At 37.2% G+C, this 14,226-nt stretch overlaps 1 protein-coding gene across 6 annotated transcripts in view; it reads right to left on the bottom strand.

The window, feature by feature from the left end:
* The window catches only part of Hr4 (Hormone receptor 4), a 168,137-nt gene that overhangs the window by 26,195 nt on the left and 127,716 nt on the right, over nucleotides 1-14,226 (bottom strand). For 2 of the 6 annotated variants that reach the window (XR_010890312.1, XM_012360335.2), the window contains exon 1: nucleotides 419-2,094. Coding sequence is in view for 4 of the 6 variants with exons in the window: in XM_012360335.2 (XP_012215758.2) it covers nucleotides 419-707 (289 nt within the window). In the remaining 2 variants the exon portion in view is untranslated. Of the gene's footprint in view, nucleotides 1-418; nucleotides 2,096-4,458; nucleotides 4,908-14,226 lie in introns of those variants that run through there. The other 4 variants (XM_067355459.1, XM_012360339.2, XR_010890313.1 and 1 more) reach the window with 3 other exon arrangements.

Raw genomic sequence — 14,226 nt, 5'->3', positions numbered from 1 at the left:
ATTATATTCAAATAAAGTAGTTCTCGAAACAAATAAGAAACAAAAAATTTTTAGGTTAATTTAAATTGAATTTTAGCATGTAATTTTATTGCAACAAATCTTTTATCTTTTCTGACTATAATTTCTCTGAAAAGAAATTTAAATTAATTATTATAAAAGTATTTGGACAATTAATATGAAAAGATCTTCAATAGAATTTTTGTCCAATTAATTAAAATTTATAAAATAAAATTTTTGAAAATAACGAACTACAATAAGCTGTAGAATTTCTTGCAATTATTTTCACTAAGTACAATTGGAGACCAAATTTATCATTTTATAGATGAAACAGATAAAGTACGATGAGATGTTCGATATATTACCAAGCATACAATATAGTTCACAAACATGAAACTTGGATAATAAATGCTATGTTTACCGAAGAGCGACGCGTGCAAGTTCTTCACGTCCAAGCACTTGTAATAATCGAAGGTGGAATAGGGATCGATCATATGCTGCGTTCTAAAGTAGTGCCGGAAGTGGAAGTAATTCGGATAAGACGCCATTGAAAAATTATTATAGGGATGATACGTAGACAAGTAGGGCAGAAAACTGTTTCTCTGCATCCTGTATAAAGCTGTTAAATCCACAATCATTGGTGAATTTCCGTCTTGTCGGTTCCAATGAAGGTTAGTGGCGACGGAGACATTACTTCCCAGAGGAAACATTTTTATTTATAATTATGGAGATATGCACACGTATAATATATTATCAACAATTAAATTTGATACTGCTTATTTGTCATGTGTGAATTGTGGCAATAATTTTTCAACATATTGTCTCCTGCTTTTCTTACATGGATTGTCTTCGGTATTATAGAAATTGTTGCATATATGTCCTTTATCTCGTATATATTCGTATAAATCATAAAAAAAGCATTTGCTTTATTCTTGTGTTGTTACATAAATAAGAATATATCGTAGGATTACTTTGAGCTCATTTAATTTTTTTCTATTATTTTTCAATCGATATTGTGTATTGGCACGTGAAAATAGAATCTGGCTTTTGGGTGATGATATGCTCGTTTCTTTTAACTAATATAATATATATATATATTCGAAAATATGTTACTCTTGAAGCGTATAAACGATTGTGCTCTCGGTAAATTGACGTCAAGATTATCGAAAAATCTTGATTGATGTTGCAAAATTAGACTACAACTGTAATTATTCTGATGTGCACTTTTCTTATATTCTCTATAATTTTAGCAACATCATTTTGCATAGGAAGTATGAACTCGTTGCTCTTAGTGTGTGTGTAGATAGGCCGTCCGACTAAAGTAAAAACGTCACTACTTCTCGCCCGCGATGCACAAAAATCGCTCGGGACCGTTGTGGATCAAGTGGTATAACGTTGCTTTGATCGGCCATCGTTTCCCATTTCTGTGATGTACGCGGATATCGTCTTTCTGCGGGTCGACGTAGTATCCTTTACAGAGTGTATTTACTATCGCGGTGATAAATTGCATCAATTTCGCTCGTCGCGAAAAGATGTTAACTTTAAAAACATTCTCACGTTGATTCACGTTATTTTTTTATCAGAGCGATTGTATCGTATGTCTCTATTGCGAGTGATTTGGTATAACAATCATAATTGCGTGAAAAAATAAATTGCTCCAATCTGCCACAACAGAGAGTCTTGAAAGATATCGATAGAGTATATCGATCGGGACATAAAAATCCGTGCTTTCACGAGTGATCATCTCGCATCCGCTCGCGTCGCTCGCGAGCAGTGGCAACGGCGTCACCAGGGTAATTGCGTCGTACATTCGTTGAACTGTGTGACGTTCACGTGCGGCGGCGGCGGCGGCCAAGGAAGATCAATGATTCCGCGAGACCGTGGGTCACGGCATCAGCCGCACGAGCGTACATTCTCGTCGAAAGACCGGCACGCGTGTTGTCCGCGCGCGGCATCCTCTCGATCGTCGGGATTCTCGCTGATCCACTTTTCTTTCCCTTTTTTCCCTACGTTCCACGCTGTTCCCTCCTGATTCGACCGCACTCCCGATCGTCAAAGCGGACTCGACTCGTGGCCAAAGGCAGTCTTTGACCTTTAGACCAGCCGTAGGTCGAGGGTCATTGGTATCAGTCGTGTTTGCAAGCGCGTCGAAAAATCGATGCAGCCCGATGTGCAGTGGCCGCGGCGGCACATTGTAACGTAACGCGCGCGCGATCGTCGTACGACGCGTTGGCACGACGTCAACGTCGCCGCCGACGATGCTCGTTGATCGTCCGATTCAGCGCGATCTACCGCGCGTGATCGTCAACGCGCTTCTATTATCCGTCACCTCCCGTCGCAGTCGGCCTTTCGCGTGCGCGTGTGCCGTTCGCGTGCGGAAAGCGTCTACGCGTATTTTTCGTGGGCACCGTGTTTATGCAACGAGCGCGCGTCGTCGACCGCGTGGTTACGCGAGTTCAGGCGAAACAGAACTAGCCCCGGTGCACGTCCGGGACGACCGCGTGGGTTGATATTCAACCCTGCACCGCCAGCAGCAACCATCCCGACCCCCTCCCTCCCACCGCCCACTTGGTCCCACTCTCCTGTCTCTGTCCCTCTTGGGCTTGGTTCCCCCCGAGCTAGCGACTCCGTCACCACGCGCCACCCACGTCTCAACCTCTGCCCCCGCATCAGCAACCCTCTCGTTTCCTTTTCCCGTTGGGTATTCGAAAGCCGTCATCTATAAAGACACAATAAGAAGACCGACGCGCGACATTGCCTCGCTGTGTTACGAAGTAACAAATGTCGTTCTTCTTCCCGAACTCAAAGAAGGGTGGGGAGGAGAAAAAAACAAAGAGGAAGAGAGGGAGAGGGAGAAAGAGAGAGAGAGAGAGAGAGAGAGAGAGAAAGCGAAAGAGAAAAGCGCGCGAGATAAGCGCGCGCAGCACGAGAACCGGGAGACTGAATGAAAAGCGTGAATGGTGACCGATGGATGTGTAACGAAGGGTCGTGAAGATTTGGTCATTGAGAATGTATTACCCGTTCGATCCTGCGAGGAAAATTATATGTCGGTGGACAACGCGACGCAAATATGCTATTTCTTTTATATTCAACAGTAATAGACAAGAGGTATATATGCTCCGAAGTCTATACATCTTAGAAAAGGAAAAAAAAGGAAGGAGACATTTCAGAATTCGTTAGGTAATGGTAGTAGCGTAAAGAGCTCAATGGTGTTTACGGCGCGTTACCGTTTTAGAGATGTTATATTTCATTCCGATTATCTATAGGCGATATAGGTGTTCTATATGTGTGTAACACGTGCGCAAGTCAGACTCGGCACAATAAAGTGCCAATTCCGAATATGACGCACACGCGTAATATTAATACGTAGAATTCGCGCGGTAATGAAAATATCAAATATAGGAAATTAAGTAAAAATTTCTGACGAAGAAACGTGTGGTATGAGAATAAATGATACAAAATATTTCACCTCATTATTATGATTAAATCATCGCAAAATGCATAAAGGTGATTAAAATTTGAATTAGATTAATTGTCGAGATAGAAAATTATTCGGAATGTTTCGGAAATTATACACAGTTCTTTCAGCAATCGTTGTGTATTAAAAACGAAATTAACTCCAATTTGATATGTTTGAATATTACAACGATCTAGATGTATTTATATGAAAAGTAAAATCGTAGAAATGTAATAGAATAATCGATATCGGAAGTATCATTAAGAATTGACCGTCTTTTTGAATGGAGAGCGCGATATATACGTGCGTTGCGTGTGTGTTTGCGCATTTATCTCAACAATAGTACAACTGTATTTTTTCACGCTTCTCTCGTAAATGGAAAAGATTAATTGCGCCGTCTATAAATGGAACAATCTCTCGTTCGTCGTAATCGTAGAATGTAAAAATCGCCGTTGTGCGTGTGTTAAATCCAACTCCTCTGTTACCGAGTGGTAAACAATCGTTACGCTTAAGCACCGGTCAGTTTTACAACTCGCTTCCGAGTAATCTCGATATGAAAAGATCGCCAGTGCATCATAATTTGCCCGACAATGATATATGATCCTTCCCTGTAGCGCGCGATTACATCAGCCGTTGGAATCAGATTTAGATTTTATGTGCTATCTTGTCTCTCGACGATCTTTACGTCTTTATTGCATCTCTTTGTGCTGGATCTTTTTTTCTATTCTATTCGCGAGCGATTGCTATAAATCGAAACACTCGATGTTAAAGGAACGAAAATGTACGCAGCAGGATTCGTAGTAGGGCAGGGAACTATACGCATTATCTCGTTGAGATAAATAATCATAATGATGTTACGATGTTGTAACGTATGCTTGAAAGAAATCGCTACGAGATAGCCGTGCAGAGAAACTCATTACGCACTTCCCGCTCTGTAAGTGTTAATTCTACTCGCGTTGGACTCTGATCCGATGCGGTAATATATATCTCTGAAGCGTTCTTACCGTCGCTACTACATCGGGAGTCGACCTTTCTCCTTTTCAACTTGAGGTCTTGAAACAAGCTCATGTTGTCTATCTCACACGGGCTGCTCGGAAGGGTCATAATTCCTGAAAGCAGAAAATGACACGAGTTATTATCGGTTATCAATCTTTCAATTAACGTAAATAATAATTTGTGTGATTTACCGAAATCAGTATTGTATTTAAATAAATTTATATTTTATATGTTGGACGCAAATGAATTTTATTCCTTTCAAAATTAGTTTCGGGGTTAATCTGCGTTTATGCAGATAAATGATTTTATCTTTCGTATAATTGAATACATTTATGCAAGATATAAACGTACTAAAAATTGATAAAATTACAGAATTATTCGTTTTTAATGTTTTTTACAGATAAATGTCGAACACAGTTCAATTATAAACTGCAATCTATCGATAAGAAAATTATAGTTTTCCTTTATCTTATCGTTTATCTTAACGCTTTATCTTAAATATAAACGAGATCTCATTTTTTTTTCAAATAGTTTTTATGCTCGATATGAATGATAACAAGAATGATAAATGTAATGGTAACAAATACTCGATATCTGTCGAATTTCATCGACACTTCTTACTGCAGATATTCAAGTGCATTGACAAAATATTTATATTTCATGAGGAATTTTTATTTTACCTTTATTTTCACGGATTTCTCAATGCATCTTTCTTCTCGAGTGTAATCGAAAGTCACATGACGTGCAGTATGAGCGAATAGTTATTATCAGTTATTGCGAGGAGAATGGTTCGCGACGTGAAAGTACGATTGCGCGGACGGACATACGCAGCGATTACGGCGAACGCGTAGTTCGCCATTAACCCCGCTTTAGCCGGCAATAATGTACAATTGGATCGGTTGCATTGCGATGCATGTATCGTTTACCGCGATACGTTTTTGTTTTATGAGTTTTCTCGCAGAACCCGATGTCACGTCATACATTGCACCGTAATGGAATAATTAGAGGCGGACCCCGGTGGTCTCTCGGTTCTTCGTTTGTCGACGCGACAGCCTTTCAGAGATCGGCTTACGACGAGTTTTACGAGCGCACTCACTCGCTTCGGTCTAGCGCTAGACGAATACGCTAGGTTCTCGAGACGGTCGCGGGTGCAACGGGGGTCATTTTAATAATGCGTCGCCAGCGATAATAACAAATCGCGCGTCTTATCGCGAGGCCGGGCGGCGAACAATTGCACCAGTCGGTCGGTCGGTCGGTCGGTTGGTCATATGCTTGAAAAGACATCGGACGTCTTACGTTAGTTTTATGACCCGGCTTTAGCGTTCCGACCTGACCGACGTGGGTCGTTTTAATAAGAACGATGATGCGCGCGTCAATCGTGCGAATTGTTATATTTAGCGGTTTAGATCTAATTCTGGCACCAAAGAAAATTCGAAAAGAATCACTTTTCCAACTTAAAGAATTGGTTTATATGACGTATTTGCTTAAAAAGAGAAGACATTGTTAAAATTTGTAAGAAACATCTCGAAAGTCGTTAGGAAAATGTACCATGATTACATTCTAATCTACAAATAATGAATTACTGAGCGAAAAAAATCAGGTCGTCCCTTAAAAAAGTTAAATTGCGTGTTGACCGGATTAAACTTCGCTGGGAAATCTTTTTTAAAAAACGACTTTGTTGTATTATAGTGCTACCATTTCGATGTATTTAGAGATGAAGTCGTGTATGAAGTGGTCATCAGGCGCCGTGGAAGTATTTTTCATCTGAGAGGGCAAAATTTATAAAGGAGATATATAATACATTTATAATATGTATATGTATGTAACAGTTACAAGTTACAGTTTGAATACATTGTAACTCCATTCAAACACCATATAATAGGTCACTCAGTGGGTAGTAAAATGTGCGAAAAATATGCACAGATTTTTTGTTCCAATTAACTTAATGCGCTTAATTTTCTTCGTTATATAAGTAGTGCACTTCAATTGAACGAGTAAATAGTCAAAAAAAAAGAAAAGAAAAGAAAAATAACGCATTTTTCCACCTTTGATGTAAATATTTGATACTCAATATTTTCGGTCCTGAAATACCTGAAGAAAACAGAAAAATTTCAGGGGGGGGGGCTACGTCCCTCTGAATTATCTCTGGGTGGGCGGTCGCCCCCTCTATCTCTCCGGTTCCGCGGTGCCTGCTGATCATTTTAGAGCAACCACTCTCGAACATCGATGTTTCATTTATTATTTCGCCCTTTCAGAGAAAATCGTCGGAAATCTCTGTGTAATATTGAGTTTGAAGACGGTAAACTTTCAGGATTTGATCTTCACACATTTCATTAGGGAAGGATATCATAAAAAAGTTGAAAAGATGTTTTACTTTTGAAGTAATTATCACGTATGAGTCAGAAAAGTAAGTTACAAACTATCAATGTTTGTTCTATATACGAACTTGCGCTACATAAACTTTTACTTCACATTCTCTGCCCAATTTAATGTAGCTATTAAATAAATTACACACTTACTTTTATTTACATGAAATACGAAGGCCATAAAGTGAAACAAACAATAAATATGAAATTATTTTGTGCTGGAAAATGAAACTAGATCACTGTGCATTTCTATCTTCGTTCTGAGAAACATACGCATGCTACCGGTGTTCACACCGCTCCAATAATATTTGTGTTTTGCAATGCAATATTTGTTCTTATCTGCATTTTGTGTATTTTTTTATAATTTCTCTCTTCCTCATTTTGCTTCATGAATATATTATTCATTTCGTCACACAGTATAAATAGAGGCATTCAATTGGTTTTGAATAATATTGTGCCGTTTCTCGATAAAAACAATTTTATGATCACAAGATGTAAACATTACTTAGCGCAAGTTGTCTCCGATTCAATATTCAAAGTTACAGATTCAAACATTTCTGGAATTTACTCGGACGAAAGTTAGACACAATGTATCTGCTAACGAAGACGTAGCAGTGGAAGCAACTCAAGCTTAGAAGTAAAAGTAGCGGACATTTCGCGTTAATTAGTCGACATTAACATAGTATTATCTGAGAAATGTTGAGCAGTGATTTACTCTTAATCACACGTAGATCACGAAGTGCGCAATTAAACTTATAGTTGCGCTTTAGATTTATGGTAATATATATATATAATTGCTTATAGCAATAACATATTAATAGATTGATATCCTGCTAAATTTTTTACTGTTCTGTAATACGAAAATTTTGTGTACAAATGTTTACAATTATAAATCTTGCAAACTTTTGAAATAATGTTCCGCAGAAAGCTTCTGACAAGGTTTATGGCGATATCGTAGGATATTTATATTGTGGAATGGTTATTTGTTACGATGAAGATGCTGAGAAGAGAAGTTCATCAAAGCAGACACACTCTACGTGAGGCTTTCTATTTGTTTTCAGCACGTAAACTTCGTTCAACTAATCTGAGCGACATTAATATTCCGTAACATTGTCTGTCTCCATTTCGAAAGTTGTTTATTCTAGCGTGCCGTAGAACTTCTCGTAGCTACTCCTACGCGCGTTTCATCGTAGTCTAGCTGCTTGGAAGAAGTACTATACTTATAAGCAGCTTTATGTTTAATTAATATCGCCCAGTAAATCATCTATTAGTTTATTGTTGTTGTTACACGAGAGAGTTATTATATATTTAAAATTCTTTTCTACGTGTACAAATTTACACAAATAATTTATCTAAAAAAAAAAAAAACGACTACGCGTTATAAAATTGAAAAATATTAAGAGCCGCAGTGCTGAAGAGTAATTATATTTTCGGAATAAAAAAAAACGGATCAAATGGAGTCGATGGCAGTATCAGGCTCAATAAAAAAGATTTTATATCAAAGTGATAAATATCAATATCCATATCAAGTCATGTAAGTGATGTGAACGGTTCTTAATCAGCCACACCACACGTGGGCGAGTGTATGTGTCGGTGCTGGCTCGTAACGCTAGATGGCACACGCGTAAAGTGGAGAGAGGCGGCGGAGCGCATCCATGCTGTTGTGAGGCACGCATGTGTATATGTCGCGCTCGCGCATTCTGCGACACACACGCTCATTCGGCCGAGTATACGTGGTACTAGCGCGGGGTCCTTGCTCCCTACCGTATGTGGGTCAGCAGTCTCACACACGCCGCTATTCTTGCGTAACCAATGCATGCATACGGTCGCCGCGGGCGCGCGCGCGCGCGCGCACGTCGCGAAGGAGCTGTCGCCGTGCCGCGACTGTACATGCACATACCGAGACGGAAAGTGCAGCCAATGCACTAACCTACGACGATCTCCTCTTGAGAAAGGCCGCCCGGCGTGGTACTCGACGTTGTATACATATATGTACGCGAGTGTAAGAGCGCGGCCGTCGCGCTCAAACCATGCAAGCTCATTCGTGTCGAGCAAGCTTCTTCGAGTTTTGCGCTATGGTATACTTTACGGTGTTTGCGCGAAATTTTACGTACGATTACTTTGTTTTCCAGTGTCTGGGCATTTCTAATAGCGACTCTAATTAACCTTATATTTCTTTGTAAATAGCATTTTTGAAATATCTTCCAAAATGAATCGATACTGTAGTAATATTACACGGGAATTTCGCACAATTTATTCGAATATTAGATTTTTCATTTGTTATTTTTCTTGGTTATATTTTTTCCTAAATTACTGTTGAGTATCATTCTTAGATTATTTAAATCTAACTGCAACATTAGTCAAAAATACATTTCGGACGTACAGTTCATTATATTCACAATCACGTATATTCGGATATGATGATTGTATATTATTTTTGAAATATTCACGATATGATGTAATCATATATGGGACGCAAACGTGACGGAAGCTTACGTTTATGTCATGTCTTACAAAAAGCCTATATTTATTAACACCTTTCACACCGTTCTTAGTTCATTCTGTTTTATATTTCTCGATCAAAAGGTTACAGCTTTCTCCTTCGCATAAACGTTAATAATATCCTATACCGATAATATGGCTAATTTACCGAAATTGTACCATTAAAAAGTTACATAATTATATTAATAGCAAAAAACAATACTTGATGTAAAATTTTAGAAAACTCTATATCAAACCCAAGTGCCAATAATCAAGTTTGCAGGTTCTTGCAATTTGTTAAAATATTCGAGGTATGTGTAGAGAAATTCTCTTAGATTTATATAAACTAATCGTTATATAAACTTATATAACATAATACAGAACACATCTGTTATTAAAATATCATTAAGATATTTGTTAAATGTAAATAATATTTTATTGCAGCTTCGATATGTAAACTAATCGTCGTTATAAGTCACTGTCGCGTAACAATTCGAAAAGACACATTATTGTGTGGCTAACAATTGTCTTATCGATACAAAAATTGTATTTTTTAAATGAAGATGAATATTTAATTAGAAAATTTTATGACGGTAAGAAACCTGTACAAAAATGATTTTGACGTAAACTGCTTTTGTGGGAGAAAATATTTGATCTTCTATACAGTGTAGATTTTATTGCTGTGAAGAATGAAATCGGTGAAAGTGATTCTCCCACGCCATGACGTCCTAGGTTTACAATTCTCCCACTCCCCATCTCCTTGTCTGCTATCCCCCGTCTCCTTGTCTCTATATCTTCTAGACGATAGTTTCGCCATTTTTTCTTTCTTTTGTTTCACCCTTTTTCGACGGTTCTTGAAAAATACAATTTCGTCACTTGTCTTTGCACGATATGTGCAACGAATTTTCGATTGCACATACAGACGCAATAAAAATTTTTCGGCATTCATGCGGAGTTGAAAATTTCAGGTCAACTAAGGAAGAAGAAAGTTTTTGGGGTTCGAAAAGAATGTAGAAATCTAGAAATGCTACTTTGGAGGTCTCTTTTGCTTTATAATATATAGGAATCGTAAAATTTAAATAGTTTTGAAAAAATAACGTATGGAAAAATTTGTTAAACTTAAGAGATGAAAAATGATAAAAATTTTATTTTTACATTTTACTAATAATTAATAGTACTATAATAACACTATAAAAAATTTTTTTATGCCATAGATTTTAAAAAAGGATATTTGTTTATGTTTTTTTAATCATTCATATACGTGTCACAAAAATCAAAACAAAATATTTTTTAATTCCGGTTATTGTAAAAGTTATTGATTGATTGTTAAAGTATTGATAATTTTTTTATATTTTATTTTACTCCCTTTTTATTACGTTTTATTATATATTTTTTTATTTGTGTTATATTTATTATTGTTTTTTTTGTTTTTTATATATATTATATCTTATTTAATATTTTTTATTGTGTACGACATACCTAGCGATATTGTCATAGAGGGCGAAATGTAGTCTAGTTAAATGAATGTAGCCTTATCTGTTCTCGTGCAGTACCGTTATGTGGAAAGATAAATTAGTACTTATCTAAGCAGACCCACATGGATATACGACAGTGTCTCGTCTTTTAGCATACCTTAAAATTGCTTATCGGCGGAAGGAGGTCATCATATACGGTGTTTCATTTCTTAGCGAAGAGTTAGCGCTGACGGCGATTCGTGTGATGAATACGACCCGATATGCGCGTCAACATTGACGTATATGTTAACAGATTAAAATGCTACCTGGGATAAAACAATGTACCATAGATCCAACGACATTGTTTTGAGTTACATTTTTTAAATTGATTACCCGTCGCAACTGTTAAACGAAAGAAACTAAGTGATTTTATCGATAAAATTTGTACTTGCATAATTTGTAATTTGTAGCGATTTATACGATTACTGAAAAAAATTCAGTATAATGAAATGAGAAAAGCTTGTTAGTATGATAGGTAGAACATTACTTTTTTAAACATTGTTATTCTCAATATTTGCCTTAATTTTTTAAAACTTTAATAGTCAATTGAACGAAAAAAGGAATTTTGCTATCGCAGCGAAATCGTTACCATTGCTTAGATGTGATAGCGACAAAACTTTGCTACCATACTACAATTTTTCAAATTATTCGATATATCAGCAAAATCTATTTTGTTGGTAGAATAGATGAGTTCTGCTGAGTACATTTGTTCGTAAGGACAAATGTATTTTGCTAATGCAGCGAAATTGTTGCTGTCAATGCAAATTTTGATGGCAAAGTAAAAATCAATTCCTTATAATAGCGATACAAATTTGTAGATTTAGCAAAATTATTTGCAGCGAATAAATGTTAGCATCCGTAATAAATCTCTGTTATCTGTATAATAACTAACATGTTTTGCTATAACAGCGTAAGATTTGCTGTGCCAGCAAATTTTTTTTTCCGTGAATAATATAGATAGATTTATTTCGCTAAATTTCTTGCAAAAATTGGATTTTGTAGAATTCAAGAACTACAAAATACTTTATTTTACTATTTTATAGATTCGTCTAACATGCTATTGATATATCGACGACTCAATTCGCTACTTAAAGGGTCAAATTCCTGATCATTCTTGTTGTCACAATGTAGAGCCAGCTGCTCTCAGTCTGTTAGAATCCAATCTCAATCTCGTTCATCCGACTTTCTTTTCTCAACGATAGATAAACGAGCGAGCGAGTCTCTGCTTCCGTGAACGTCTGTCGTAAGATAAAAGCAGCACCGAATGACCGACTCAGAAATATAATGAAAATTTAAGTGAATGATTAACAATCCTAAGTAATCATTGAGATTAAATACTTTATTAGAAATAACTTGAATAACTATACAAAAATAGTTAATAATTTCACAAAAATAAGAAAATAGAAACGTTTATTCGCCCGACTGTTGTTTATTTTGTATTGCATTATTTCAACCGGTTCTCATTACTGATCCGATCAAGATGCTATTGTTGTAAGAAAATTTTTCACGCGATGACGAATGCGGCAATGGCATTTGTTCGCGTTAACTTCCGCCACGGAAGCAGGAATCCTCGCGAGAACCGTCGAACGGTTTCTCTTTTACATTTGCGCGACAATGGAGCGTCATCTGCAAAACAATAGAGTACAGATATTTTTTTATCTCCATTTGTTTTGAGAGAAAGAGTTCAAAGGGAGCACTAGTGAACGGTAAAGAGTATCAGTGACACCCGGTATGTACGTGTCAGATGCTCAAGTAAGCAGTGAGAACGGCCAGTGAGAGTTGGCGGCTCGTGGTACATTGAACCTCTGTATAGTGAAAGTTTCTATTATAACACTGGCCTTACCTTACTTTTCCTACGACAAGCTCTACCGTGTTGTGTCATAAAAGTGAATGCGCGCGAGCACCGTGACAAAAGATTAAGATTCTTCCGCTCGTTCCTGCAAAATGCACAATTTAGCGGAACATCGCCGGAAACGGTTTCCTTTTCTTTTTTTTCGGTAACAAAAGTCGTGCTGTTCGTAATGGATGTATTAGGATATATTGCCAATCTCGATTGTCTTTTCGCTTTACATGTAAACTAGAATTTGCTATATTTTCGTAATTTAATGTTTGACTTGTAAGAATTCTACAATATCATTTGTATAATATTATTTATCAACATTGAAAGTTAACGTTGAAGAGCTTGACTCTCTATGATTTTGAAGGTAGACTGAATTCTATAAAGATCAATGTCGATCACGTCAAATCGGCTAGAGCGCGATACGGTTCGCTGATCGGATATTGCGGAAGTCGCAGATGCAGCGCATGATTACTTGCCCCCTTTCATTCGCTTTGTCACTTTCTGATTTTCTTCAAGTCAATGTTGCGCTAGTCGCTTCGAAATACAGTAATAAAGAACAGTGCAGCGATGATCTATTGCGAAGTTTCGGTGCTTCCGATTCGAAAACGCACATCGAGAAGAGTTTGAAAATATAAACTTTTAAATCCAATATGATGTACATATTTTTTTCCGTATAAAAAAATTGAATCGTGAAACATATTATTTTTAATTGCAAGCAATTTAGAATATCATTTTACGAAGAATGTTTATTATAGGGCAAGCTGCTTCGTTTATGTTTTCGCAGCATAATTCAATCTATGTTAATCTATCGAAAATGTTATACGTTTCATGTTTTGAGGTGTTTGTTTAAAATTACTTTTATATCATATTTTTTTGACTCAATGCATACAGTATACTTGGACAATAAAAACAACTTCAACCAAATTTATTTTAACGAATTTGTTTTTATCAAATTTAATACGACACTACAACGTATGAAACAAAATAAATTTTTTATCCAGTATGATGTTTTCGAAAGAAAAACACAAGGTAGGAATGTGGCTCATACGAGACGCATTCGTGTCAAGACGTGATTTATTTCCCGACGACGTGGCCGAGCGTATTCGCGGTGTGCGAACAAAGCGTAATTCCGTCGGATTGACGCGACGCGCGGATTGCAACACACTGCGAGGCGCATCTGTCAACGACGGCAGTTACGACAATGTAGGAAGCAAACACGACGGCGGCGAATAGCATCGTTGGCGTTCGTGAAAAATCGCTGCTTTCTGCCGCGCGCGAAAGTGCACGCGAAGTTTGCGAAGTCGCGAGCGTTACGACATTTACGATTATGTAGAGTGTTGTAGACCCCGAGAGGGTCGGATTGCTTCATGCGATGAAGGATTGTCGGTAATCGGAGACGATCGATATGATAACGAATATAACACCTCCTTCACATACAGACACCCTCCACCTCCCCCAAACAGAATTACCAGATATCTGTCTCACAATGAATTCTATGGCCAACTTTTCTAAAACGAAAACATTATTTGTAAACTTAGTGTAATTAATGATGGAAAGTTTTCGTTAGCAAGGACT

Source organism: Linepithema humile, chromosome 5, assembly GCF_040581485.1.
Source record: "Linepithema humile isolate Giens D197 chromosome 5, Lhum_UNIL_v1.0, whole genome shotgun sequence".
Lineage (NCBI taxonomy): Eukaryota > Metazoa > Arthropoda > Insecta > Hymenoptera > Formicidae > Linepithema > Linepithema humile.
This window is presented reverse-complemented; position numbering and strand designations above follow the sequence as displayed.